The sequence below is a fragment of the Podarcis erhardii genome (assembly GCF_964252035.2).
Source record: "Podarcis erhardii genome assembly, chromosome: 7".
Taxonomy (NCBI): Eukaryota; Metazoa; Chordata; class Lepidosauria; order Squamata; family Lacertidae; genus Podarcis; species Podarcis erhardii.
In genome coordinates, this window is record NC_138511.1 from 46,725,231 (window position 1) to 46,752,676 (window position 27,446).

Consider the following 27,446-nt stretch of genomic DNA (forward strand, 5'->3'; position numbering starts at 1 on the left):
ATGAAACCCCACCGAACAGCCTAGAAATGTTATTTTCTCTGCAATAGCCAGAGTCTGCAAATTCTTGTACCACAACGAGAAGTTTTAAGTCGTGTAGCATCTTTCATTTCTGGGCCAAAGAAGTTATTGCTGCAGCCAGCATCCACATTCCTTAGATCAGAAAATTGCTGTTTGGTCATTCCATTAGTTCAAAATGGCAAGTTGTGGGGAGGCTTGAATAGGGCATATTCTCTCTCTCTCTCTCTCTCTCTCTCTCTCTCTCTCTCTCCAAAAACATCTGGCCAGAATATGGATGTCAGAGGGCATTCCCTTAATAAGTGGAAAAATGTTCCCTTGTTACCAAAATCACGTTACCAATAAATTGGAATTTATAATTGGCTTTTAATAGTTCAATTTCTTGACTTTAGCCATTAAAAATGTGCAGATAACATATCATAATATATTTAATCTTCACTAATGCTTGCACCTTCAGTCACTGTGAGGTAATGTAACATACGTTTTACATGAGGTCTATCTGAGCTAATCTTCCTTAGCAAGGTAACTTTTTAAAAATTAGTGTAACCATATACAGTAGATGGTTACATTTGATAGAATAATCCACAGAGCTTTTGTATAACAGATCAACAAGCAGTATCCTGGATATTTGTGGTTTTGTTTTTTCATTCCTGTATAAACTTTTCTGCCTGTCCTTCTTGGTAGACATTAGAACGAGACCAAATAATAATGTTGGTCTTTCTGAACTTAGCACAGTGAGTTCAGTTTCTGCATTGTCCAGAAAAGTTTCCTTTCCTTTTGTTTTGTATCACCTCAGAAAGCCCAGTCTTGTTTCGATAGCCAACACTCTGCCTGCCCGAGTAAAATAAACACATGAAGCCACTGGATAGAAAGGCTCAGAGTCTGCAAACACTTGAAGAAATTGGCACTTAGGGAATTATTTTGTAATTTGGGGTTTAGGAGGCATTGCCTAGGTATCTGGCCAAAGTTTGCCCACTGGACTAATAAAATAAAATAAAATAACTCTTTCCATCCATAACTCTTTAGACACTGCTTTCCTTTTGACTGGGGCAGCTAATAAGATTTCTTGAATGATGGAGCAAGATGACCTGAAATGATACAGAAAACTGCAGTTTTCATTAAATCAATTATGAATGAGATAAAGGATATTTGCAGTTTAGATTGATTTTGAATCTTCTCCTAGATTGTCCTGCAAACTCTTCTATCCTGGAACTATTTTACTAAAGAAATTGCTGTCTCAAAGCTGCTCTTATTTCAGCTGAATTGCTTTCATCTGTGTGGTGTGTGTGTGTATGTGTGTTGTCTACAAGATTTCATAGTAAAGCCTGCACTGAGACATAATTCAGAATAGCTCATCTCTTTTTAATTAACTGAACTGGTTTAGAAGAATTTTTAAGTATCATCTTTCTGAATAAGCCCCCAAAGTATTAAATTTCCATGGGGAATTAGTATTTGAGCAATAGTCTTCAACCCCCTAATGTGAGGTTGCACAATTCCAGTCCAGCTCCATTCATGCTATGTACAACAGGTTGAAGTTTTCTGGTAGACATCAGAACTGTTACTTTCCTTAAGTCCTTAAGTTCCTTAAGTGCCATAGTGTCAGGACATGGTCTGGGTAAAACTTGAAGCCAACATTCTGTGGGTTTGAATAAGCAATTTAAGCATGCCTGGAAGGAGGAAGGTGAGATGCTTGTATACATTGTTAAACAGTTGCATTTACATGCTGTAGACAGAACTTTCTCTTCTTATTTGCTTGCTTGGGAATCAAATTGATTTGCACTGTTCTCAAGCCAGAACAGTAAGGCTCAAAGGCATAGTAGCCTTCAATAATGCAAACTTGATTCCTTGTTTCCCTTGTATGATTACATATTTTGCAGACAGAAAATTCTGTTTCAGTGAATGTACAAATTACACAAGTCTTCTACTTATTTGAGCATGAGATTGAGAATAGTGTTGTATTCGTTGCATTCTGCTTTCACCAGTTCACAATGTTGTTAATAACATATGTCCATACAACCCCAAAATCTCTGCATGTTGACCTACGGTAATTCACAGGGTTATGTTCAAGGAAATGGCCAATTTGAACCCAAAACATATTTCTGCTATATTACAATTCACCATTTTGGTTTGCCTAAGCTAATAGTTGAGAACCCCTGGATTTTACTTTCTGAAGGAGTTTAAGTTGTTTATAAAACATTAGGCTGGGAGAAAAGTAATATTGAAATTTGTATTTGTGATAGAGAGCATCCAAAATATAGTCTGTATCACTAACCAGAGCACCAAATTTGTTGGCAGTGGTAGAAACGGCATATGTAAATTATGATCTGTTTGAGTGTTTGTTCTATGTATTTTGTTTGTTTGTTTGTTTTTGTTATTTGCATGTTGGTAAGTCAATAAAATACCAAACAAGTTTTCTTTATGTCTGTAACTCCTCAGAATTATAATTATGCCTGTAGCAATATATTAATAGATGGTTTGGAAAGCTTTGAGCTTGAAACTGTTTGAGTTTCTTTGCTAAGTAACAGCAAGTCAATGAAACTGAACTGCAGGAGTTTCTGAAAGCTTTGTTATGTTTCATGGAAAATAACACATTTAAATTTTTTCTTTCACTGTGTGAAATGACATATTCATATATGTCAACACAGATCCTGTACCATGCAAATAAAAAGTCAACATGTAGTACATATATCCTGTATTATATAATGCAGTAGATGCATGTGGCAGACATGTGAGTTACTTTCTAATTTCCAGAGAGCTAGCAGTCAAAAAGAAATCTATATATACTCTATAGCTCGGTCATGAACATTTTTGTGGCTTGAAGAAAGAACAGTAGTTTTGGTTGAATAGACATGTTGCACAAAGGTTCATCACTTGGAATGGAAGGAAGCTCTAAACAAATTACAGAAAGCTTTACTTGTTTTCTTAGTAGTTTCCCTCCCTGTTCATTACAGTGCCAGGTCCTAAACTATAGTGCAGTAATTATCTATTGGTGTATATAATATGTGTTATTCTGTATCATTACCTCTTTTGCATAAAGAATATATTGTGTGCAAACTGTTAAAATTGTTCTGTTTTCAACCAGTCACATAGACATTGTCACTGTGAAATAACTTGCCTAATTCTGTTTTAATAGGATTTGGTCAATACTGGACTCTGCACTTTTTTCTTTTTCATTGCATCTGTTGTACTTGCTGCTCTAAACCATAACAAAGGAGCAGAAATTGCAGCTGTGGTAAGAAACAATGTTAATTTATTTTCATTAGTTTATAGGAAAGATAAATGGTTAACTTGTATCCTTTTCACAGTGCTAAACAGCATTGCATGTTTTGCTCAACTTTCTTTTTCTGAAGATTCATCATTTCCTGCTTTTTTTTTTAAGTCAGCTTGCAAGCAGTGAGGAGGCTATTAATAGGATGTTAACTTTGACATGCTAGTCTAGTCAATAGTTTGCAACAGTGGTGAAACCTGCAACTCCAAGTAGACAGTGCTATGCCATAAATCACCAATATTGTCTAGCAGTGTCCTATGCCCATCATCCCCATAAGTATATATGCAAATGGGTCTGTCCACTGCTGGCTCCTCCCAAGCCCACTGACATGCAGTTCTTGGCCTTCCACTCACCAGTTTCAGGGGCAAAATTTTGCTCTAGATAATAAAGGAAAACTCTCCACCCCCAAATGACAGTGTCTTGTAGCACCTTAAAGATTAACAAATCTATGATTGGATAATTTTTCATCAGCTGCATGGGAAAGGCTTTTATTCTATCTAGCATGACACCAGCTCATCGACCATTTTCCAATGCTTAAATGACTGTCCTGTTGTTATAAGTGGAAGCAGTTGGGGTGTATGCATTCCTTAACTTAGGTCTCTAGAGAAGTCCTATTAGTAATTTTCAGGTGCTGTGCCTTATTGTCTTATCAATGGATCTCCCTTTATTAAAGGTACCAGCAAGACAGACAATTCCAAAAAGGCAAGCAGTTAATTACCCAATCAACAAAATGAAGAGACTTAATATGTCTGGCTTGTTTTTAAAGAACTTTGAAGTAGCATGAAGGATAAATGTACGCTATGTAATTATAATTGAAGGTATAAGGTCAACACACATAAAAGCCAACAATCGGCTGCAATATTTCTGTATAAAACTACTAAATTCTTAATCACTTCAATAAAATGTCATTCTTTTTCTTTTTTCTTTTTTGTTTAGATATTTGGTTTTCTGGCAACTGCAGTTTATGCTGTGAATTTATTTTTAGCTGTTAAAAATTGGAGAATTAACAGCCGACAACAAAACACAAGGCAGACCAGTGATTATATTCGTGCTCGGACAGAATCCAGAGAAGTGGATCATCGGCCAGAGATTCAGCGTCTGGATGGGTGAAAATCTCACACAAAATGGGATTTCCCAGAAGAAGAAAAATAAAAGCCTGCAGACTTTTTTTTTAAAGAAAATAAATGTTCACTTTTATAGGAAAAGGAGGAGCATGTGGTGGCCGTGAGCATTTGCATGTACAAAGAGAGAGAGAGAGAGGACTTGAGAAATTATTGGCATGAAGGCCATAATTGCGGAACTTTTCAAATGAAGATACTTGTCCATAAATGTGGTAAATGAAGAAAAGGATACATTAGAATGAAGAATTGTCTTGGTGCACAGTACTTTGAGTTAGCAGAGTCAGAGAGAAGATTGGTATTCAGTCTACATTCCCACCATCCAGTATAAATATGATAGTCAGAACTGGCAAAAGATTGTTCTTTTGAAAATGGAGTTTCCAACCGTAGACATAGTGCATCAGGGAAAGAGATAGCAATAACATAAATCAGGTATTGAGTTACACAGCCACTGTGTATGTTCCCTTAACTAGATTCCCCAATTAACTTTAGTTCTAACACTCCTACAGTTCCACTGTGTATCTATAACAGCCATTCACACCAGTTTGAGGATTGACTAGTGGAAAATAAGTTTTCTGCTAAACATAAAACACAAAGCCCACTCCATTTGTGACCACAACCAGGTATGAACTGGGATGTAACGCTTCAATACACTACACATTGATTTCCTTTTCCACTTTACAAGGGAATAATGTGAAGTTGGTATTGAGCCTCTCTGTTCCTCTTCCATTCAACCATAGGAAAACCGATTGTGGTCAGGCTTGTTTTGTGTTGAGTTCATATCCATACTGCAATATTCCTAAAGCTATATACAGTGGTACCTCAGTTTTCGAATGTAATCCATTCCGGAAGACTGTTCGAGGTCTGAAATGTTTGAAAACCGAAAACTCAATAGCTGACCGCTAGGCCTAAGGATCTTGCACTCAGCAGAAGCCACATGGCATGTTTGACTTCCAAGGTGTGTTTGAAAACCGAAGCATTTACGGCGTTCGAAAACCGAAATGTTCATCAATAGAGATGTTCGAAAACCATGGTACCACTGTAATTACATACCCTGAGAGTGTGTGTCTGACTTCAAATTTTGATTACCCAGATTGCTCTGCATTATTTTCTGAATTAGAATCTTTTTATGAATTTTGCTAAAGTTATCTGAATAGTAAGGTTTTTTAGGCATGAGAGCAGATCTACAAAATGTTTGAATAATTGTCCACAGATGAAGACTTATTTTGCCGAGTAGCATTTATGTGGTTCATTTAGTTTACATACCATTCTATATAATTCCGGTTTTCCCTCAATCTTCCCAGCAGTGTTTCATGGGGAAAGTAATGTACTCTGTGGGTAGGGGATTTGGAACCAGTCATTAGAATCTCTCTTTAGCTTCTTGCTTCATGCTTCTTGCATCTGTTGTTTAGGTCAGCCACAAAATGAGTATATGAAATCAGTAATTCTTCTCAATATGTTTCCATTATGATGATGAACAGTTATCAGTGGAGGTACACTTATTCCTGGGACAGTTGTGTATGCACCTTGAAAGCTAGGAAGTAGAATTGTGAATGTCTGTTAAATGTCACTGATTGTAGAGTGTGAGAGTCCCCATTTTTATATATGTTGACCATGTTGCATGATATTGGTGAGCCCTCTAATCTTCTGGATCCTAAAAGCATATTTAAGCCTTTAAGATCCTTTATTTTTCCTAACACTTGAAATAAATGTTAAAATAAAAGTAAAAATTAGTAGAAATAAAAGTAAAAATTGGGACTGTCCAAGGCTGTGTATGATCTCAACACCAGCTGCTGGGGTGAGATTCAGTATCCTAAGAATGCATTGATTTCCGTTTTTCAAAAAAGCTATTTTGAACTCCCTGAGGCGGTGGAGTTAAGCCTGAAAAGTGTGGGCTGTCCCTGGAGTGGCTGGAGGGAAATCCAGTCCTCTGCATAGGTCCTGTTGTCAGCAGAAACAGTATAAGATATGCCACTCACTTGACTTATTAGTCATGTGCAGAGCTATATTTTAGTAATAATCCCAGAACCTTTTGAAAGCATATAAACTTCTACTTTTTGAATGGGAACTTTATTTAAAGTTGTGTAATGCAAGAGTACTCTGCTTATTGCCATGGCTGATTTCCTCAAATAACAAGGGTATATTCTGATTTCTGCCCAATTTGTTAAAAATAAGAAAAAGAACTCAAGCTACCAGAAAACCATTTTTTTGTTCTAGTGGTATTTTTTGGGACCAAAGAATAGCTATACATTTTTAGATTGGAGACACATTTGTTATTTGAAAGGGATAGGTTTGGTGTGATGGTACATATTTAATATAAAAAGATTGTATATTTTATGGTATGCTTTGACAATATGCTCCAATGAAATGCAGGCATTCCTGAAGCACAGACTGCTTGGACACACATTTAAGAACATTTTTGTTCTGAATTTCCCCTGCAGTGTCCCTGATACTATGACGAGGCTTTCTTTTTAGTATTTTATTTGATTTTTGGGGGAGGAGAGGGGAGTATTAGACGCAGAAGCAGTGATCCCAATAATTATGCACATAGATCCATATTTTCAAGAAGTCCTTTGACCTTGCACTGCTTGAATAGCAAATCATCAAGCTGCTTGACAAACGGTTTTTGAAACTGAGTGGAGTTTCAAGAGCAATTTGTAATATGACCTGCTAGTGAGGGAGTCTGACATTAAGATCCCATTGGCAGTGATGAGAGCTCTCTAGTTTTTTGTCCAGAGTACATAAGTTAAAACTAGGCAGTACTCCCCTGCTTGCTCAGCTCACTAACCCCCCTCTCTGTCCCTCGGTTTTCCTTTCCAGGATCACAACCTCTCCCCCTGCCTGCTTAATTTTTGCACCTCAGCGTGCCCCCTCCCCAGTTTTCTCTGTCTTTCTCAACTGCCAGATAAAGCCTCTGTTAGTGCCAGAGAAAAGAGCTTCCCCTTGGCAGGTCATAGCAGCATCTTCCCAACTCACATCCTCTTCCTAAGGTGATCCATTCAGACTCTGAGACGAAATTCTGCAAGGGCTGACATCCAAGTCACTGCTCAGCCCATGTGCCTCTTGCACACCTTAGCGACTTGGACTGCCATCACAGTGTGACGTCAGACCAGTACAAATATTATATGGAGAGATAGGAAAACGAGATGACAATGATATCTGAGGAACTTGCAGATAAAAACTGGACATTTTCTTTCAAGTTTGCAAACATTATTCAACTTGTTGCATTATTCTGAAAGTGCTTGCTTAAGGGCAAACTGATTCAGCTGCACAAGCCTTGTGCACTATGAGATTTGTTTGCTTGTTTTCATTTCCAGCCAAGTTTAGCTTAAGTTGAAAGGAGGTTTCTTAATGCCATGTGAGTCGCAGTTCTGTTTGGGAGTGTGAGTATGATCTATACAAAGATGACTCTTGATTGAATGTTTACAGGATTTAAAGTTGTGGTAGAGAACAGGGATACTTGATATTGCCTTAGAGATTTAGTGTCCTTTTCATAGCCTATGTATGCTATCAGCGAAGTCATATTGATAGCAGACCTGTTGAAATAAATGGATTTAAGTACATTTATTTCAGTGGGTATACTATGAGTATGACTAAATTCAGTATCACCACAACTTAAGATTTTAAGTAATAAAATGCAGCAAGCGACAGTGTCTGACTGTCATATGTATGTATATTCTAGTACAGCAATTTATTGTATTTTTCACTCCATTATGCATATGTGCTCACCTGTCCAGCTAAATGTTGTGATCTGTATGGTGCTGGGAGTATCCACTGATGTAAGAGATTACAGTGGTGCCTCGCAAGACGAAATTAATCCGTTCCGTGAGGCTCTTCGTATAGCGGTTTTTTCGTCTTGCGAAGCAAGCCCATTGACAGCTTAGCGGATTAGCACTATTAGCGGTTTAGCGGCTTTTAGTGGATCAGCTGATAAACAGCTTATCAGCGGATCAGCTGATAAGCGGCTTAGGGCTTAGGAAAAGGGGGGGGAGGAGGGAAAAAACCCTGTAGGAACTCGCAAGACATTTTCGTCTTGCGAAGCAAGCCCATAGGGAAATTCGTTTTGCGAAGCGCTTCCAAAACGGAAAACCCTTTTGTCTAGCGGGTTTTCCGTCTTGCGAGGCGTTCGTCTTGCGGGGCACCACTGTAACCATGTATACCTTGATTAGCTCTCTGTAGATTCTATAGAGAATCAGATTTTGTGTTCCTTCTAAGATGGATTCATTTGCCCTAGTAGGAATGGTTCACTCCCTATTATGTTGTTTCAAAAGCATGACTGAACCTGTGTCCAAAACAAAATAATCCACTTTATAAAGTGTGATATTATTTGGAACCTGGTTTATGTGTATGTTAATCACTCATCTGGGATAGTGCCTGTCTTAATCTGTCCTGGAAGGGTGGCTGAATTCCTTTTAGTAGTTGATAGTATCTGAATAACTCTTTCGCACGCCTTTTGGACCACATCAGTTGTTTCTCTCCCCTTGCCCCTGCTTTTACCCATTTTAAGTATGCATCATTTTAAACTTGGCAAAAGCAGTTTTTTTATGCATAGTTTGTACAGTAGCCTTGATTCTTATATTTATATTATAGGACTTTGTGATTTCAATATTGAGTTAATTTCTTCCCTATGATTTTCATGGAAAGTTAGTCAATCTGTTTTAAAGCTTGCTGTCAGCCTTTGTTTTGTAGTTAATTATGAAGACGTAAGTACCCAAGGCAACATGTAGATATTTTTGGAGTTTAAACTTCTATAGTTAGGGCTGGTCCCTACAGCTGTGCTAATATCCTCTAGGTGAAAAGCAAAAGGGTGGGATCTACTTTTTAAAAAACAGCTGCAGATGATTTTGTAAAATACAGTACACCGCTGTTGCAGTTCAATTCAAATGTCTTGAGAGGCACAGAAATAGATGGTTTGAAGGAAATATCTGATTCCTTTTTTCTATACATTCCACCGATCTTTTACTCTGGAGTTGTCCTGTTCAAGAGTGCAAGGCTGTTCTGAAGCAAAAGACTTAGATTGTAACTTTTAAAAATGTCCTTCACTTGCATAGATGTAATATGAAATCTCTCAATTCTTGAAGTGGGCCTTTTGGTAAGACAGGAGTCATGAGCTCTGGCAACAAGCCATGTTTAATGTGGCTTAGGCTGCAAACATATATGTACGGACATGGGCGTAAGCTCCATTTAACTCAGTGAGACACTTTTGAGTACACATGTTTATAGCTTGAATTGTCTATTATAGGGAGGCTAATCACTTTTGTGTGCCACAGACACTTTCTATTGCCGTTTGAGGACTTATTTGTCTACACATTTCAGTAAAACTAGATGGAGCCTGACACTTCCAGGGCCAGTAGACACTATAACATCTTAGTTTTCATTGTTGCCTTTCAATACTTCATTTGTCCAGTGTTTCAGACTTGAATGTGTATTGGTATTTCCCTTGTTGCATGTTATGAACACCTAGGGCACTCCTGCACTGCCGTTAGTGCACCTTTTGGTGAAAGTTTGCAGGGGGAGAATGCATATATTTGTTATCAGATTTAGTGACTCTTGGATAGCTCCCATTCACCTAGACACCCTGGAATAATTGATGCACTTAAGTTGTCTTCTGTGGACAAATTTCGCATCTGCATTATTGCGGATGGAACCTATTTGTATATATTGAAGTTTAAGTAACTGATATACCAATATTGAAAAGGTAAACTGTATATTTATTATTCATAGTATCATCCCAGTTTGGATTAGAGACGTTGACACTTGTTATGCCTTTTCATATCTGTTGACGAACAAGACACAGTCTCACCTAGGGTGCCTTTGTGTGCGTGTGTGTGTGCGTGCTCAGTCAAATTAAGATCCTACACACAAACACTATTTTGTAACCATGAATGGCTCATAAATTGTAGTTTCTGTAAGCTTCTGTTAAATACCAGCCTTAATGAAATAACAAGGCTTCTTTTTGGAATATGCACTTAAGTACTCTGCTTTCCAGTTGGACTTGAAAGGTATGCTCCAATTGTGCTGTCATGTCCAAAATAAAGTTTTTTTTAAGGAAGTATAGACGACTTGAAGACCCCAATTAATCTACGTAGAAAGTAAAATTGGTTAGTGGTGGAACCAATTTGAAATTGGCAGTAAAGGATTGATACCCAGTTTATGCGCCAACCCAAGGCAGTACATTGAAAGTAGCACTAGTGGGTGAACTGGTCATTTTCCCTCCTTCTAAAACAGTTTCAAATATGTAGTAAGGTTGCATTTCCACACATCTTGCTTTTTAAGGGACTGCCTATGAAATCCAGTATACTTGAGCTAGACATGCAAATTCAAACCCCAAGTAATGGCAATCTGTGTCTCAGTTCCCCTCCCATTGACTGATGCTGTGTTCCAGCAGACCTGTTTCACAAACCAAAACTTTGGTGACCAAAAACATTGTTGCATTTTGTGATATTTCTTGTTCAGTATGAGATTTGTGACCATAGAAACCTGTGTTTTGGAACTCAAAATTTTAGTTTGCTTTCAAATATTAAGTTATCTAGTATGTGAAATACTCTTTGTTTTAAAATCAGAAAGTTGCTATTAAATTTTTGCTTATAAATGTTTAATTTAATGCAAATTGTGGGCTTCTCAAATGGTTGCAGAAGAATCTTTTGGTTAACTCAAGAGTTAACTTTTTGAATCGGTCAATTGCTGAATTAGGTAGAATGGATCCAGTTTTCTTTTTGGTAGCATGCAGCTGCCCTTAATTCTCTTGATTTATTGGGTACTGTGAAATAACTCAGACATTCCAGCTAAGTACAGAAGAGAGTTAAGAGAACCCATTGCTTGGTATACAGCACACTAAACACTCTTGGAAGCAAGTCCCAAGGATTTAAATGTTCTTACTTCCAAATAACTGTGGTTAGTCATGTGCCTAGAGTACAATACCAAGCACACTCTGAACAAACAATAATAATTGAAATGCTTGGGACTTAACTTACAGTAAATGTGCTTAAGAACAGAGGTTAGAAAGTTGCTCCAGTTGCCACCTTGTTGCAGTCACTACAGGCTTTGCTGTAGACTTCAGAAGAAAGTGGCTTTCATCCTACCTAGGCCTTCAATGTTTTATTCTGACACGTAGATCAGTCAGTTTCCTTAGATGCTTTCACTGCAAATCACAGCACCTTTACACTAACAAAAGAGATTTGCACCATAATTATATTACTTTGCTCTGCATTCAGATGACGACTTCTGCCTTCCTGGTTTAGCAGCAAAAAATATTTAACTTGGGTATGCAGGAAGCTTTCCTGTGCACAGACCCCCTTTCGTTCCATATGTGCAGAATCCTATATGTGCTGTGAAACCTTTCCAAAATTTAGTTCAACTGGTCCTGATAGCATTATGGAGACAAGTGATAGCTATATGCCATGCACTTCCTTTTAATTTGCAATATTAGTATACATTTTATAAATTTCAAGATGGATTGTAGTAATGATTTTTTACTTTTCTTGTGATACTGAATGCAATCACTAAAGCGCTGCTTGATCTTGTCCGTTTTAAAATTTATTCTTAAGCGGTGTAATTCTTAAGTTTTGTAAGTTTTGCTTTGTATATTGGCATGACTTTTTATTGGTAATTTACAGTTTAATGTGGCTGTCTTGTTTTGATCAATGCTAATATTTCCTCTGTTCTTTTTGATACACCAAGATACTGAGCTCTACAAAAAATAATCTCATGGTACATGTCTGTTTTCATAGTGTTTTTTAAAAATCTGTATTTTTGTATGTAGAGAAAACCATAGGTTTTCTGAATCCTAATCTTGTATGAAATCATCGTAAAGGATTTGTTTAATAAATGGATAGGAGCAACTTGTGCCATCCTTTGTCTTATTCCTCAAATGACATATCACTTTAATCCACCTCCAAGTGAGTTGTTGAATAGTTTAATGATGCTGAGAACTTTTACCATTCAGGCAAAATTGACAAAAAGCAATGGCCATTGATTCATTTTTTGCATAAGTATCAATGAAGTCCAAGGGACTGTACAAAACCCACGAGGAGCAAAAGTGCAGTTCTTCAAATCTGCAACAGTGTCACAAAGTTGCAATGGTGACAGAGGTGGGGAGATGAACACAGAACACCCTGCCTCTGGTGACTATTCATGACCCCATGGATACTTTGTGTGCATGCTGAGCTTTCAAATTTCCTTGTGGTGGAGGGGGCAGGATATAAACTCAATAAATGTAATCTAATAAAGCTTTTGCACACAGTCGTGTGGCTTTATTGACATAAATATAATGGGTTAAATGCCTCCCAAAGACCCTTCAATGGGGGGGGGGGTAGAGAAAGAATTATAGCCGGCTCCTGAAATAGCTGCTTTGGAAAAGGGGCATTTAAAAAACCAAGGGTCTGTCCTGCTCACTTCCAGATGCTAATGTCCCAAGATGCCAATGTATTTCTGTGCCCTGTGAATAACCTGTGAGAGCTGCCTGGAAGATTTAAAAAGACATCAGAAGTAAGGCTACACATTTAATATCAATGAAGTTTATTCCAGCATGGTTCATAAATTCTGTGCCAGCTTTGACATGCAGTGTTAAAAAGTCAAGTGAAGACACATTAAAAAAAATATATATCACATTCAAGTGTCTGTAAAAAAAGACAAATATAAAATGCCCATTTCAAGACTCCCAAGCCCATGCACTAGACTAAGACAGGACACTTAGTTACCCTGTGAAGGAGCCAGCCTTCAAGAGGGCAGTATTTTTGTCATTTTCAAGCCTGAAAAAAGTACCTCTAGTGCACTGCTAGCAAAAGTCACTGAAATAAGGATCCCCCCCCCCAGTCTTAATGTATCTACAAAACTACTCTATCAATATATTGTGGCTTATCATATGTGGTAAATACTATGTAGAAATACATTGTTGAAGGAAATATAAAACAGATTAACCTTTTAGTTGACAAAAAAGTGGAAAAAGAAATATGGGCTTGCAATGTATAGTCATAACTCACAGTTTAAGGATGGGCTACTGATGCAGCTCACTTTAAAAACAATGCAGGTATTTGTGACTTCTTTCTCACTTGGATGTACCCAGTTGATTTTGCCCTACAAGTGCTGTTCCAGCTTGTATTACTGTTCTTCAGGATCACTATTGCTTGTAGTTTTTGTTGGTAAATTATTCAAGCTACCGCATTAAACGCAGATTCCAATTCTCTTTTCCACCTCCCCAAATGCACTTCTGTAAACTGAATAGCGGTTGATTTAGAGCAGGCATCCCCAACCTTCGGCCCTCCAGATGTTTTGGACTACAATTCCCATCATCCCTAATCACTGGTCCTGTTAGCTAGGGATCATCTGGAGGGCTGCAGGTTGGGGATGCCTGATTTAGAGGAAAACTGCATCCTAATGTTTTCCAACTGTTTCTTTGGTTCAAACAGTGTAGGCCTGTTCATATCAGTTCAGCTTTGTTAAGATTATCCTCTTTTCATAAAAGCATAGTAATTGCCCCCCGCAATAGAAATTCAAACTTTCCTGTGCATCATCTCAAGGACAAAGTTGATGCACCTTTAGATTGTCACTGCCAAGATCTCATTTGCTGTTATTGCTTAAAGTCCCATACAGTGGAAGAATAACAGATACTGAGCATCCTTGCCTGCTTTCTCTAAAACAATTCATTGCTTGAAAATAAATCACCATTACATATCCTTGCCTATCTTATTTGTTAAGCCAGATATATCATGAAGGTACATGAAGTTGCCATGGGTCTTATCTAATCCTGCAGCAGGAGTATAACACAGGAGGAAAATGTTAGATTCCCACAGTGAGCATGCTCTGATAACATTAAGCAAAAGCGGCAGGGTGGGCTGGGCTGCTTTGCTGATGTTACTTGTGTTTTTGAAAACCTTTAGTTAGATAGTTTGGTACCCAGGCAGGAGATCTTTTTGACTCCGCTGTAATCCTTTTAATAGAGAGTAAACATGTGCTCTACCACTGACCTACAGCCTGACTTAAAAAAATTACCAAGCAAAGGCTTTATAGGAAACCCAAGCACATGCCACCCAACTCAGCAAAACAGGGCACCCCTGAAGCCTACTGCCATGAATCAAATACAGTGGTACCTCAGGTTACATATGCTTCAGGTTACATACGCTTCAGGTTACAGACTCCGCTAACCCAGAAATAGTACCTCAGGTTAAGAACCTTGCTTCAGGATGAGAACAGAAATTGTGCTCCGGCAGCACGGCGGCAGCAGGAGGCCCCATTAGCTAAAGTGCTGCTTCAGGTTAAGAATAGTTTCAGGTTAAGAACGGACCTCCAGAATGAATTAAGTACTTAACCCGAGGTACCACTGTATGTACTTACATCTTGCATACTATTGTGCAAGAGCTTTGAAGCTGGTCTTCAAAAGACAAAAAGCTTTGTAAGGGGGACTATAATGTGGTGAAAGTTGGGACATTTATCCACTTTCTCACCTGCTTATCATATGTAGTATGATAAGTTTCCTTCTCCAGCTGTTTTCCTCAACCCTTGCTAAAAAACTAAAACACAAGCCCATTCTTTGGAACCTTGCAGCTCTATGTATAGACAAGGGATATGGTGTTCAGAAATTGTGGGTAAGACAAAACTAAGTATCCCTATTTCTCTTAGTCATTCTTCTAATGCTGCTTTTCCTAAACAAAAAACAATGGGATGCTTCCATGCATCTGCATGTAATGTAAAGCATCAATAATGTTGGCATATGTCTGCTTCATAGCCTTTTTCCTGCATCTATTAAGTAATAAAGAGGTCTCCAGCACACACACACACACACACACACACACACACACACACACACACAAAATCCATTTCTCATATTTCCTTTTTCTCTCTAGCTTAAAATCTCAATCTAAGGAATTGATTTTTTAAAAGAGTGCTGAAGTTCAGACTGGTTTAGAGTTTTGTGTCCAGTACTGAACAGGTTTCATGCTTGTCTGATGCAATCATCAGCAACCCTGATTATAGTCTGTTTTTTAAAAAAGGTTAAGAAAATTTACTGAACAGTACATTGTAGTGCTGAATGAGAAAAGACAGAGAAAAACATATCCAGGCTCAAACAGCAGCAGTTTTTCTGAGGAAGTCTTTCATGAGACTAGCATATCCTCAGCAGTGGCTTTGGTGATGATCTGTACAATGGAAATAAAAGTTCATAAAAAGGTTACAATTGCTGAAAGAAGAGTGTGCCCATTGTCCTCCCCTTTTGGCTCTGCAATCTTCTCAAGGCACTGTTGCTTCAGTCGGAATCTGAATCCGAGTCATCATCTGAAAGAGAGAGGTTGTCAATAAAAATGTCAGGGTTGGGGTGGGCCTTATTTTATATATACACAACATAAATGCATTGCATTTGCAACAAACCATGCTTCCATGCCTTGGTATCTTTTGTAATACCCCATCATTCCTGTAACTTTTTTAAAAAATGGAATGTGAAATGTGTGATGCACAACACAGCCAGATCATTTATTCTAAATACAGAAGCTGAAGGGTTTTTTTTTTTTAATTTAGCTTCTAAACAGAGGATAGCAATACTGGAGAGAAGACTTTCTCCCATCTATTGCAGATCTACATCTATTGCAAATATAGCCCACAAATGAGCTTGGATCTGTGGCTGATGGCAATGCAAAGCTGGTTTGTACCTACCTTCTGATTTACGTGGCTCAGGGGCATCTGAAGAATCTCCTTGCTTGAGATATGTCATCAGGTCATTAAAAGTTAGGTAGACGTAAACGCAATAGACAACTGTGGCGATGAATCCAAGCACCTGAAGAGCAAAAGGTTTTGAAAAGCATAGTTTTTGAAAAGACAGTTTTTGATAGCACAAATGAAAGGGAAAAAATTGTGCAGGAACAGCTTATTGAAAACATTTCCCTGCTGGCATCAGCTGCTGTGTGTGTCCCTATTTTAGGGAATTTCAAGCATTTCTTAAAGGTACTTAAAGGGTCACATCAAAGTCATACTGATTTCAGTGAATCTACTCTGAGCATGACTGTTATCAAACTTAAAGAAATATTAACAATTAAAACATGGTTTACATCTGAGTGAAGACTAGATCTGTGTGGAAGTGACCTTTCAAAACCCTCCACCCTAATCACAGGCAAAGAAATTGGAGGGACATTCCAGGGTATTGGGGGGGGGTCACAAAAATGAAATAAAATATATTTAGAAGAAATTCTGCAAAGTGGTCTTTTTCTTAGGGTGGGAGTGTGTAAGGAAAACATATCCAGTCATATCAGAAATAAACATTAGTTGAATTCAGCTTGTGTAAAAACTAGTTCTGAAGCATGTGGGTGGGTGGGTGGGTGCGTAGAATAGTTGCATAGAATAGATGCAAAACACCTATCAGTACCAGGTAGGTAGGTAGAATTTATCCCCTTATCATTAACTCCCAGGTATGAACCAGCCTGAAACATCAACTTACTCCTGCTGCCTTGGATGCTGTGTCAGAATATTTTGAGACTGCGGCAATTGAGATGGCAAAATATATAATAGCAGCAATGATGCCACATAAAAAGTCCTGCAAGACAAAGAGTTTTGAAATCAAGTTAGGGACGAAGTTTTAAGCTGGATGGGTGGCAAGGTTATGCACAATACATATCCCCTTAATTGCTGCAAACCAGATAGTTAATTGACAGCCCCAAATCACTTTTAGCTCAACACTGGCGGCTCTACCAAGTTATTAACAGGATGCAATCAAGCTTCTGCACCCAACTGCATATGAGGTTTATTTAGGTTTTACACTGGATGTCTCAGCCAGACTCAGATGCACATGCTCCTCAACTGTGATACCCTACTAATTCTGGATTCTCATGGGAACCGCAGAAGTGCCACTCCTTTGCACACTTGCTGGGGTGTTCTCAGCTACATCTGTTGCATAGGCTCCTTCACCTAAGCTGGGGTGTTTTATTTGGGAAGAACAAGAAGCAGAGCAATGGCTCCACTGTTGGAACCCAGTGTTGAGTAGCGCAGAATTTAGTCTAAAACCTGACTAGGCGCAAAGTGTGCTGGGCAGCAAAATACGCTGGACCAGTATGTTCTATTGCCTTTAGCAAGCTCTTAAGCAGGACATGCATTTACCGTAATCAAACCAATTGGCCCTGATCCAGCTCTAATCATATGCAACTATTAGAGGCTCCATATGGAGTTGTGCCGCTGAATCAAAGACCCTCAGGCCTGTTCAGTGGGGCCCAGATGAACTGAACAACACAGAAACATGCCCACTGGCTGGTCACAAAGAAGCTTCCAGGTGAATCTCTCTTACTACACTGGGCTGAAGGGTATTTCATTGCAGCCTCTCTGAGAAGCAATATACATGGAGATCTTCTGTACCAAGTTCTAGTACACAGAACAGATGAGAGAACTAGTTGGCCATCGTAAGATGCAAATCCTTCAAGAATCTGAAATCCACTGGAGATCAGAAAGAGGTTGCTATTATGAACCACGCTGAGAACTGTCCACAGTTGCTGTTCATAGACCTAACGTTACTCAGACCTCACCCCTGCAGTGCAGTTGCAGAATTTCCACAAAAGCAGACCTACAGTATCATCTTTCTATGCCATTGTTACTACTGTGAAGGTGACAATGTCTATTCTTGATTTGTGCCACTGGGTGCTTTTCGTTTGAGACAGTTCATTGGGTTAAAAGGAAAAGAAAAGCTGCTTGATGCTTTTTGAAACAAAAACTGATTCACAGAAGCATACTTGAGTGCCTTCTTTTGACACAACACATCTGATTTTGCTTCATTACCTTGAAATCCACTGAAATTTAGTAGAGAAGTTTACCCGCAAAACATTTGTGCTATTTTTTTCAGGAGAATGTTTTATTGTTAATTCTCCCTTTTACAATTCTTTGGAGAGCATCCTATTACCGGTAAGTATTTTATAAAATGGGGCGATGTTTACGGGAAAGTCCTCATTGGGTTTCTACAGCAAATGCCTAGCTCTGCTGCTTGTATCTCTCATGGCAGCTTCTCAGGAAGAAACATCAAGAGGCTGATGGGAAATAATATGCTGTCATTGAGAAACTAAGCTGGAGTGCAGCTTTGCATTTTTCAAACATGGCACTGCTAAATAGGGAATTTGTTTGGGGCCAGAGCAGCACCTAGTGGTCAGTTTCAGGAGCAGCTAGTAATTATTGATAAGCTAAGTCAGGAGGAAGACAATTTTAATTGATTTAGTATTTATTTAAGGTACTGTATTTATATATTTAGAATTTCTAAGTGTACATAAAATCTTTTAAACCCATACAAAGATTGAGAACAATTAAAATTCACCCTCGAAACATAAAAATACCTTTAAATGCCTGCTAAAATAGGAAAGTCTTTGTCAAACACCTGAAGTTAAGCAGGGACAGGTTTGGGATGCCTAAACTTGGCTGAGAGGGGGTTCCAAAGAATTGGGGCCCACCATACTGAATGCATGGCTCCTGGTGGGTGCAAGCCATGTGTCTGAGCCAAGGAGACCACTAAGAGAGACTTCCCCAAAGATCTCTAACTAAGGTCAGGGAAGAGTGGCTTGTCTAAGGCTACCTAGTGAGTTATTTGCAGAGGCTCAGTTGCACAGCCACTATGTTCTATGAATACTCACTCCATCTAAAAATAAGCTCTGATGGTAAGTGACAACAGATTTGCCATCAAAATGAAACCTCTGAAAGACAACAGGGAAGTTCCAGTGTGTTGGGGGGGAATCCCAAGGTTTGCAGATATATATTTTTTCTGGGGGGGGGGACCCAGGGGAACGCATACCACTAAACGTTTTGTGAATCTAAGTTTGGCCTCATTGAGGGGCAGTATTTCAATATGAGTAGGAAAATGAGAGTACCCCTAAACTTTTTTAAAGAAAAAAAGCAATATTAATGGAAAACCAACTAAGTGGGCAGCAACCAGCCCACCCCCCAAACCACTCGGTGAGGACTGAGCATGGTAGTGGTCACAGGGAGAATGGAATGGAGGGCAGCTGGTTGGAACTGTGAACAAGGAGCATTCCCCATGGCAACATTTTGCACGTTCCACTTGTAGTTGCGATAACTGGCGATGATGGCAATAATGAAATTTAGATTTAATCCAAACACAGTAACAAAACTGACAAATGATGTTGTAGCTGAACAGTTTAAGACACAGTGATGTGCACCTCAGAGATCTCATATGGTACATAGTGACTGCTATGCACAAGATTAATCTCTCAGCCTGGCACTACAAGTCATCCTGGGAGACAACATGGGCACGTTTTCGCCTGTGGTAGCTGGGCGCTAAAGCAGTCATGATACTAGGAGGTTATGCCCATCAACACTGCAGGCTCTCCCCAAATTCCCAGCTACCCATCATTCTTTCACTTCAAATGTGCACCTCCTTCACATCTTCCTTGCCAACCTTGGATATTCACTCCAAGGCTATGCAGGGATGGTCCCCTGTGACTCTCCTGAAGCTGTTAGTCTCCCAATTGCCCTCAGTTCCAGACAGCAATACCCGGAGGACTACAGATTCCCTACTGCCCAGTCTAGACAGTGACTGGCAACCCGCCACCCCCCAACCACCATTTCATTGACTCGACTCAGATTGATTGCATGTGTCCACACACTTACCGCCAAAAGCCAATAGACTGCTTTGAACCTCTCGTTAAGCTTTAAAGAATATGCAAAGAAAAAACACAGGGCCGCCAGAAGGGTTAACAGTGGTACAATCAGGAAAGACCCAGCAGAGGAGGCAATATAACAGATGAAGATGATGAACGACAGCACCTGCAACACAAAGGAGAACATTATTGGTCATCTGGAGCTCAGAGCATGTGGGTTCCTCCAGGCGTCCCTTGTTATTCAGCATTCATTGCAATTTGTGCTCATTATATTATTGGGGCCGTTATACACAATCACACCTTCAGTACCGTTTGTGCCTGCAGATAGGGACATATCACCAGGGCCGGATTTAGGTTTGATGGGGCCCTAAGCTACTGGAGGTAATGGGGCCCTTTATATGTCCAGCTGCCATTTGTCATCTAAAGCCATTTGCACATACAAATAGGAGCCTACCCAACACAAAACACTGTGGCTGTTTTCCTTTAAATATTTTTGGGGCCCCCAAGAGAGTGGGACCCTAAGGTATAGCTTGTTTAAGGTAAAGGGACCCCTGACCATTAGGTCCAGTCGTGACCGACTCTGGGGTTGCAGCGCTCATCTCGCTTTATTGGCCAAGGGAGCTGGCATACAGCTTCCGGGCCATGTGGCCAGCATGACTAAGCCGCTTCGGGTGAACCAGAGGAGTGCACGGATACGCCGTTTACCTTCCCGCCGGAGCGGTACCTATTTATCTACTTGCACTTTGAGGTGCTTTCAAACTGCTAGGTTGGCAGGAGCTGGGACCAAACAACGGGAGCTCACCCCGTTGCGGGGATCTGAACTGCCGACCTTCTGATCGGCAAGTCCTAGGCTCTGTGGTTTAACCCACAGCGCCCGGCACTGCATGTCCCATATTTTCCTGTTGAAATCCTGTCACTTTTCATACCACAAATGCTGTTTGGTTTTTTCATGTCCTGCTTTTGTTGTGCTACAGTGCAAGAGTACCCTTCTAAATGGGAATAACACAGTCATATTGGAGAACAACCAACAAAGTGGAATGATGAGCAGACAGTCCAGTAGAAATCCACCACTAATGCACTATCTGGGGCTTCCCCTGCACTTTTCTCTAAGTTGTATTTTAGAACAGGCCTGGCCCCTTTCAGGCTTACAAGACCTGCCTTGTTTCTTTATTAGAACTCCAATATCCACCAATCAGAGCCAAAGATTCAAAGGACATGTTGGGTTAACAAACTTGGCACCTCTGATACTCAGCAAAAGAACTGGTTTTGAGTCTCAGAATGGAGTTCAGCCCTTTCATGCAAACATCCATTCCTTGCTTCCCCCTTTCCAAACTGCTTTAGTTTCATCAGCCTAATGTAGAGCTAGGAAGTTAGTATTGCTAAAAGAAACCCGGGAATCTGAAACTCTTGCCAGGTCTACCTGGAAATCAGCCAGAGATTGATCAGTAGATTCCAATTCTAAAATACAGAAGTCCACATATGGCTAACTAAAGCATCACCAGGAGCACAAACCTCCAAGCAATGTCATTTTTATGGCAAAGCAAGATTAAGGCTGCAATCCTAAACTCACTTACTAGGGAGCAAGGCCCACTGAACACAGGGGAACTTTTTTCTGAGTAAACACTGCAGGAGAGACAGCAGGAAGCAAACGAGTCCATCTTAATTTTATTCTGCTCAGTTGTTCCAAGGAAGCTCTGTAGAGGAAGCAGACAGCACTTCCTCCTTTTTAAAGATTTGTTAAACCACTCCAAGCAAGCAATGCAAAGCAGCAAATGCTTACTCTGAGGAAACAAGAGTCACACTGTTTTCAGAAACAGTAATACAACATGCTTTATTTAGAATCTGGAAATGATTTGTCTTATAGGAACAAAAACCACATAGGCAAATGTGAGTGGTATTAGCTATCTTTTTTAAAAAATAGTAAATGACACTTGTTTCTTCAACATTTTTGACATTTCCATTCCACTAAAACTGATTATGTAATTAATTACATTACTTTCAGCATTAGGGGATAGCAGAAGCCAAATGGATGCAGGATGGATGCAGCGCTGATTGTGATGAACACAGAATGCCGGGGGGAGGGGGTGTTTATATCGCTGCCTATATTTGAAGCTATATTCCTTGTGTTATACACAGTCTCTCATATGCACACAGACCTTCCTTTCTGGAGTTCCAAATGGCATGGTAATGGAAAGGTGGGCAACTCAGGTAGTAGGGATTGCTCTGGGACTTGAGAGCAGATGGGAAGCACACTCTGAGGTAGATTCTCTTAGGGCCACTGGAAGCCTGCCTCCCAGGAATCACATCATGGCATGGGGGAGGCCGGCCAGGCATCATCCATTGGTCAAAGAAAGAACAGCTGCAAGGAGATCATTTCCTCTCTCCCTGCCTGAAAGAACTTCCGGCTCCATCTGCCTACTGTTCTGGGCTGCAAAAGCCAAGGGAAAGCACACTCTGGGTCTGTCCATCAGCCAACGAAACGAGCTACCAATTGCTGTTCAAGCAAGAACAGCAGCAAGGGATGATCAGCGTGGCCCAAACTGGATATAAAGACCCTCTTGTAGCTCACCCCTGTGTTCTGACCTTCCTTTGCTTCCCCATGTATTAAAGGTTTGTTCTTTTTTAAATTCAAACCAAACAAAGTTGCAGTGTGATTCAAGAGGTAATGCACAAATGCAAAAGATAACATCCCATTGTGATACCATGATCACTAAGCAACACAATCCACAGGTAAATTCACATCTAGTAACCCCTCCATGTTGCCACATGGCATGGTGCAGGTAGGTGAGGATCTACACAGTTATTCATACAACTTATAAAAGGAACCGGACATAATTAATGTTTCACAGTGCCTTGTACTGCTCTCTCCAATGATACATCAAACATTCTGGCCTTGAATTGACCCCCTGCCTCTACCTCTTCCCTCCACTCCCTTTTTCCTTGCATACCTTGCTTTTCTCGTTTGTAAACTGAATGGCTGGGCCTGTCTCCCCCTCCCTCTTTCTGTTTGATGTGAGCCACTTTGGCAGAGACAATAACTAATGGAGAAAAATACAGCAAATGAAGAAAAAGCAAATCTTGCGCAAGAAATTGCTAGTCATTGTCAACAACTGTTTGTGACTAATGTATTAGAAGGGAGGGCAGAAAGGAGGAGGACAAAGAAGGGGAAAACAAAAAATGGGAAATAACAGAATCCTAGAGTTGGAATGGATCCCAAGGTCTAACCCCCTGCAATGCAGGAATCTCAGCTAAAGCATCCATGACAGATGGCCATCCAACCTCTGCTTAAAAACCTCTAAGAAAGGAGAGTCCCCCACCTCTAGTGGGAGTCTGTTCCACTGCTGAACAGCTCTTACTGTCAGAAAGTTTTTCTGAATGTTTAGTCGGAATCACCTTTCTTGTAACTTGAAGCCATTGGTTCAAGTCCTACCTTCCAGAGAAGGAGAAAACAAACTTGCACCATCTTCCATGTGACAGCCCTTATGATATTTGAAGATGGCTATCATATCTCCTCTTCTCCAGGCTAAACATACCCAGCTCCTTCAAACGCTCCTCATAAGGCTTAGTTTCCAGACCCTTGATCATCTTGGTTGCCCTCCTCTGCACACATCCCAGCATGCCAATATCCTTCTTGAACTGTGAGGCCCAGAATTGGACACTGTATTCCAAGTGTGGTCTGACTAAGGCAGAATAGGTAAAGGTAAAGGTACCCCTGCCTGTACGGGCCAGTCTTGCCAGACTCTAGGGTTGTGCGCTCATCTCACTCTAGAGGCCGGGAGCCAGCGCTGTCCGCAGACACTTCCGGGTCACGTGGCCAGCATGACGAAGCTACTCTGGCAAGCCAGAGCCGCACACGGAAACGCCGTTTGCCTTCCCGCTAGTAAGCGGTCCCTATTTATCTACTTGCACCCGGGGGTGCTTTCGAACTGCTAGGTTGGCAGGCGCTGGGACCGAACGATGGGAGCGCACCCCGCTGCGGGGATTCGAACCACCGACCATGCGATCGGCAAGTCCTAGGCGCTGAGGTTTTACCCACAGCGCCACCCGCGTCCAAAGGCAGAATAGAGCGGTACTATTACTTCCCTTGATCTGGACACTATACTTCTGTTGATGCAGCCTAGAATAGCATTAGCTTTTTTTGCTGCTGCATCACACTGTTGACTCATGTTAAGCTTGTGGTCCACCAAGGCCCCTAGATCCTTTTCACATGTACTGCTAGTAAGCCAGGTGTCCCCCATCCTGTATTTGTGCATCTGTTTCTTCCTGCCTAACTGCAGAACCTTACATTTGTCCCTACTGAAATTCATTTTGTTAGCTTGCACTCAGTTCTCCGATCTGTTAAGGTCATATTGAATTCTGATTCTGTCTTCTGTGGCATTAGCTACCCCTCCCAGTTTGGTGTCATCTGCAAATTTGATGAGCATCCCCTCAATTCCTTCATCCAAGTAATTTATAAGGACATTGAACAACAATGTGTCCAGGATAGAAGAGAGCTTTGGGAGAGCTCTGAGGGCCACACAGAGAGGCCTGGAGGTCCCTGAGCCTCCTCACCACTACCATGGGGTTGGAAAAAGCATCAGAACCTAAGATAAGGTTACCAGGTTTTTTTCAATGAATCCGGGGACACTTTTCAACTTCAATGGATTATGTATGGGGACTGATTTGTAAATCCAGGGACTGTCCTTGGGAAACGGGGACATCTGGTAACCTTAACTTAAGAGCCACAGCTCACCTAGTCCAACAACCTGACAGCAGCCAACCAGATGCCTCTGGGAAGCCCACAAGCTGGACACAAAGGTAATAGCCCTCTCCCCCAAAAGTGCCACCAAGTCCCATGAGAACCAAGGGTAGCCAGTGTGACTAAACAGGTGCTGATGGAGCTCTGTGAATTTACTGAATCCCCTTCTGATGCTATCTGCATTGCTGATCCCCACCACATTTTGTGGCAGTGAATCCCATAATTTCATTATGTGATTTGTGCAGAAGTCCTTTCCTTTGTCCGCCCTGAATCTCCTGCCAATTTAGTTTCATTGGATGACTCACTTAACACCAGATTTTGGGAGAGGCAGCGATAGAATTTTCTCTATCTAGTATCCACTTTTTGTACAAGACACATCATTTTCTAAAAGTTATGTCATATATTCCCACCCCAAAACACACACACACACACACACACACACACACAGAGAGAGAGAGAGAGAGAGAGAGAGAGAGAGATGGAAATGCTTTTAGGAGACTCCCTAGAAGAGATCTCTGCACTAGAACAATCAACAGAGTATCCAAAACTCTGCCCCTTTCAATTTTTGTGTGAAAAGTTCCTCCCTGTGGAACGCCCTCCCATCAGATGTCAAAGAATTAAACAACTATCTGACGTTTAGAAGACATCTGAAGGCAGCCCTGTTTAGGGTAGTTTTTAATGACTGATGTTTTAATGTATTTTTAATCTTTTGTTGGAAGCTGCCCAGAGTGGCTGGGGAAACCCAGCCAGATGGGCGGGGTATAAATAATAAATTATTATTATTATTATTATTATTATTATTATTATTATTATTATTATTATCCCTCTCAAAAGTTGCATCATCAGGTATGAATATCCAGCTAATCCGCAGCCCTGAAAAAGCTCTAAGGGCAAGATGAGCAAAGGAAGCTATTTAAAACCAGGTCGTATAACCTTAATGCAGCTATTCTCAAACAAAGGAACTTCAATGGAAGACTACAACATGAAACGGCTGGATTTGAATTTATCAAGGGATTGAATGCTATCATTTGTGGTTTTAAATGAGATAGTCATACCTTATCACGCTACAGTGAGTTAATTAACTTACCCACGATAGGATTTGTGTTATCGCCTACATTGTGTACCATCACTGCTTTCTTCCAGGCCTGGTTGTTGTGTATTAATCCTCATCCATTTGCACAAACTTTGCTGGGATGTCAGGGGTGGCTCATCCTGTTGTTTCGCTGCCCCTCCTGTTGCCACCCATACTGAAGCCTTGCTTACCAGGGTTGTGTCACAGTACTTTGTGGCAACATCTCAGCAGAAGCTGCTGCCTCTGCTCACTTCTCCAGGGCAGTAGGACACCACACCTGTGCAGAATCCACTGCTCAAAGCAGCTGCCTCAGTCCATGCCCGGCCGGCCCTTAGGACTGTTATAGGCACATCCAATGTATTGAGCATTCATTCTGATTTGTTTGCCAGGACCTCACGTCAACCAATATTTATCCCACGGTTTCCACTGCATTTTCCAATCAACTTAAAAAGACTGTGGGGTGTGTGGGGGTGCTAAGCACATTCGTTGCCCAAGAGCGCCAAATCCACTTTAATTGCTCAACTGAAATATGACAGGATGCAAACTGATTTCGGTTGCAACATACAGCCAGCCTGGAAAAGGCCACCGTTAATAACCCCCGTCCTCACTATCTCTTTGACTTTATACAGTTCCTTTCCCTCATACGTCACTATTCTACAAGCCCAACGCCACGAGTGCTATTCACACCCGCAACTTCATGCTTCCAAAGTGGACTCTAGCCCAGAAAAGCGTTTGCGCCGTAATCAACTGCTTAGCTTCCAGGGTGCCGGAAGCCTCTTTCTTGGTTTTTACTAGGACAGAAGTCGCCCGGGCCTGTGCCTTCTCTTGTCTCTCCCTCTCCCCTCCGGGGTGGGCGTGGTGGCCACCATCGGGGTCCCTGGGAAGCGGGGGGGGGGGAATCCTCGTTTCTAGGCGAATCCTACAGGACGCCTGCTGGAGCCAGTCCTGGTTTTCCAAGGGCCTCAGGCTGCGATCCAGCGCGCACGGTTTACCTGCGAGTAAGCGCCTACTGGACAGAGCTCGATTCGGAGTCCCCGGGCACAGGAAAGATTGCTGCGGGAGAGGGTCACGTTCAGGGCAAAGGAACCCGACCTCGTTTCCCTCCTTTGCTCCTGGCAAACTTCCCGCGGCGTGGAAGCCTTTTGCCAGAAAAGACTGCGAGCAGAGACTGCAGTTTCGCCGCCGCCGCCGCCCCGCTTCCTCGTCCTCTCCGCCTCCCTTCCCCACGCGCAGCCCTTGACTCGAGTTTGCAATGCATTCGCCCCCGCCGCCCCCCCCTTCCGCGCCCCATCTTACCGCCTCGGCCAGCAGGAGCCTCCCTTTGCCGGAGCTCAGAAACTCCTTGAAGGAGAGGAGCAGGCGAGCCCCCGGCGGAACTGCGCCGCCGGACTCGGGATCCTCCGCTTCGGCTCGCTCCATGCTCGGCTGCGCGGAGGCGTCGCCTAGCCAAGAGCGGAGACCGGAGCGCCCCGCCGAGTTTGCGAGGTTTTTTTTTTTTCTCTCGTTTTCAAAGGGAGGGAAACGGAAATCCTGATGCTGCGGAAATGGGGGGTAGAAAACGCCGAGCCGAGGAAAAAAAAAAGTTTCCTCAGCGGTTGCCAAATCTACAGCTGGGGACGCTGCCGAGCAGCCGCTGCCGCGCGGCAATCTCGTGCGCCCCGCCCCT

The 27,446-nt window shown here is 41.3% G+C and overlaps 2 protein-coding genes across 2 annotated transcripts in view; one reads left to right on the plus strand and one right to left on the minus strand.

The window, feature by feature from the left end:
• Nucleotides 1-6,604, plus strand: part of CMTM4 (CKLF like MARVEL transmembrane domain containing 4) — a 28,801-nt gene extending 22,197 nt beyond the window's left edge. Inside the window, exons 3-4 of the mRNA XM_081871972.1 lie at nt 3,149-3,247; nt 4,220-6,604. Coding sequence (XP_081728098.1) covers nt 3,149-3,247; nt 4,220-4,393 — 273 coding nt within the window. The 3' untranslated portion in view covers nt 4,394-6,604. The remainder of the gene's footprint in view (nt 1-3,148; nt 3,248-4,219) is intronic.
• Nucleotides 6,605-12,901: 6,297 nt separating this feature from the next.
• CMTM3 (CKLF like MARVEL transmembrane domain containing 3) lies at nt 12,902-27,430 on the minus strand. Its single transcript, XM_081871976.1, has 5 exons — nt 27,077-27,430; nt 19,981-20,136; nt 16,823-16,918; nt 16,045-16,165; nt 12,902-15,669 (listed from the first exon to the last, which is right to left on the minus strand). Exons 1-5 carry the CDS (start codon nt 27,197-27,199, stop codon nt 15,641-15,643), a joined length of 525 nt encoding a protein of 174 aa, XP_081728102.1. The 5' UTR covers nt 27,200-27,430; the 3' UTR covers nt 12,902-15,640.
• Between the last annotated feature and the right edge of the window lie 16 nt (nt 27,431-27,446).

Excerpts from the sequence above, each read along its gene's own strand:
- CMTM3 (XM_081871976.1), bottom strand. The coding sequence starts at position 27,199 with ATGGAGCGAGCCGAAGCGGAGGATCCCGAGTCCGGCGGCGCAGTTCCG. Across the intron at positions 16,919-19,980 it reads CAGTCTATTGGCTTTTGGCG|GACTTTTTATGTGGCATCAT; the intron begins GTAAGTGTGTGG and ends TTTGTCTTGCAG. Across the intron at positions 16,166-16,822 it reads CAGCATCCAAGGCAGCAGGA|GTGCTTGGATTCATCGCCAC; the intron begins GTAAGTTGATGT and ends TTTGCTCTTCAG.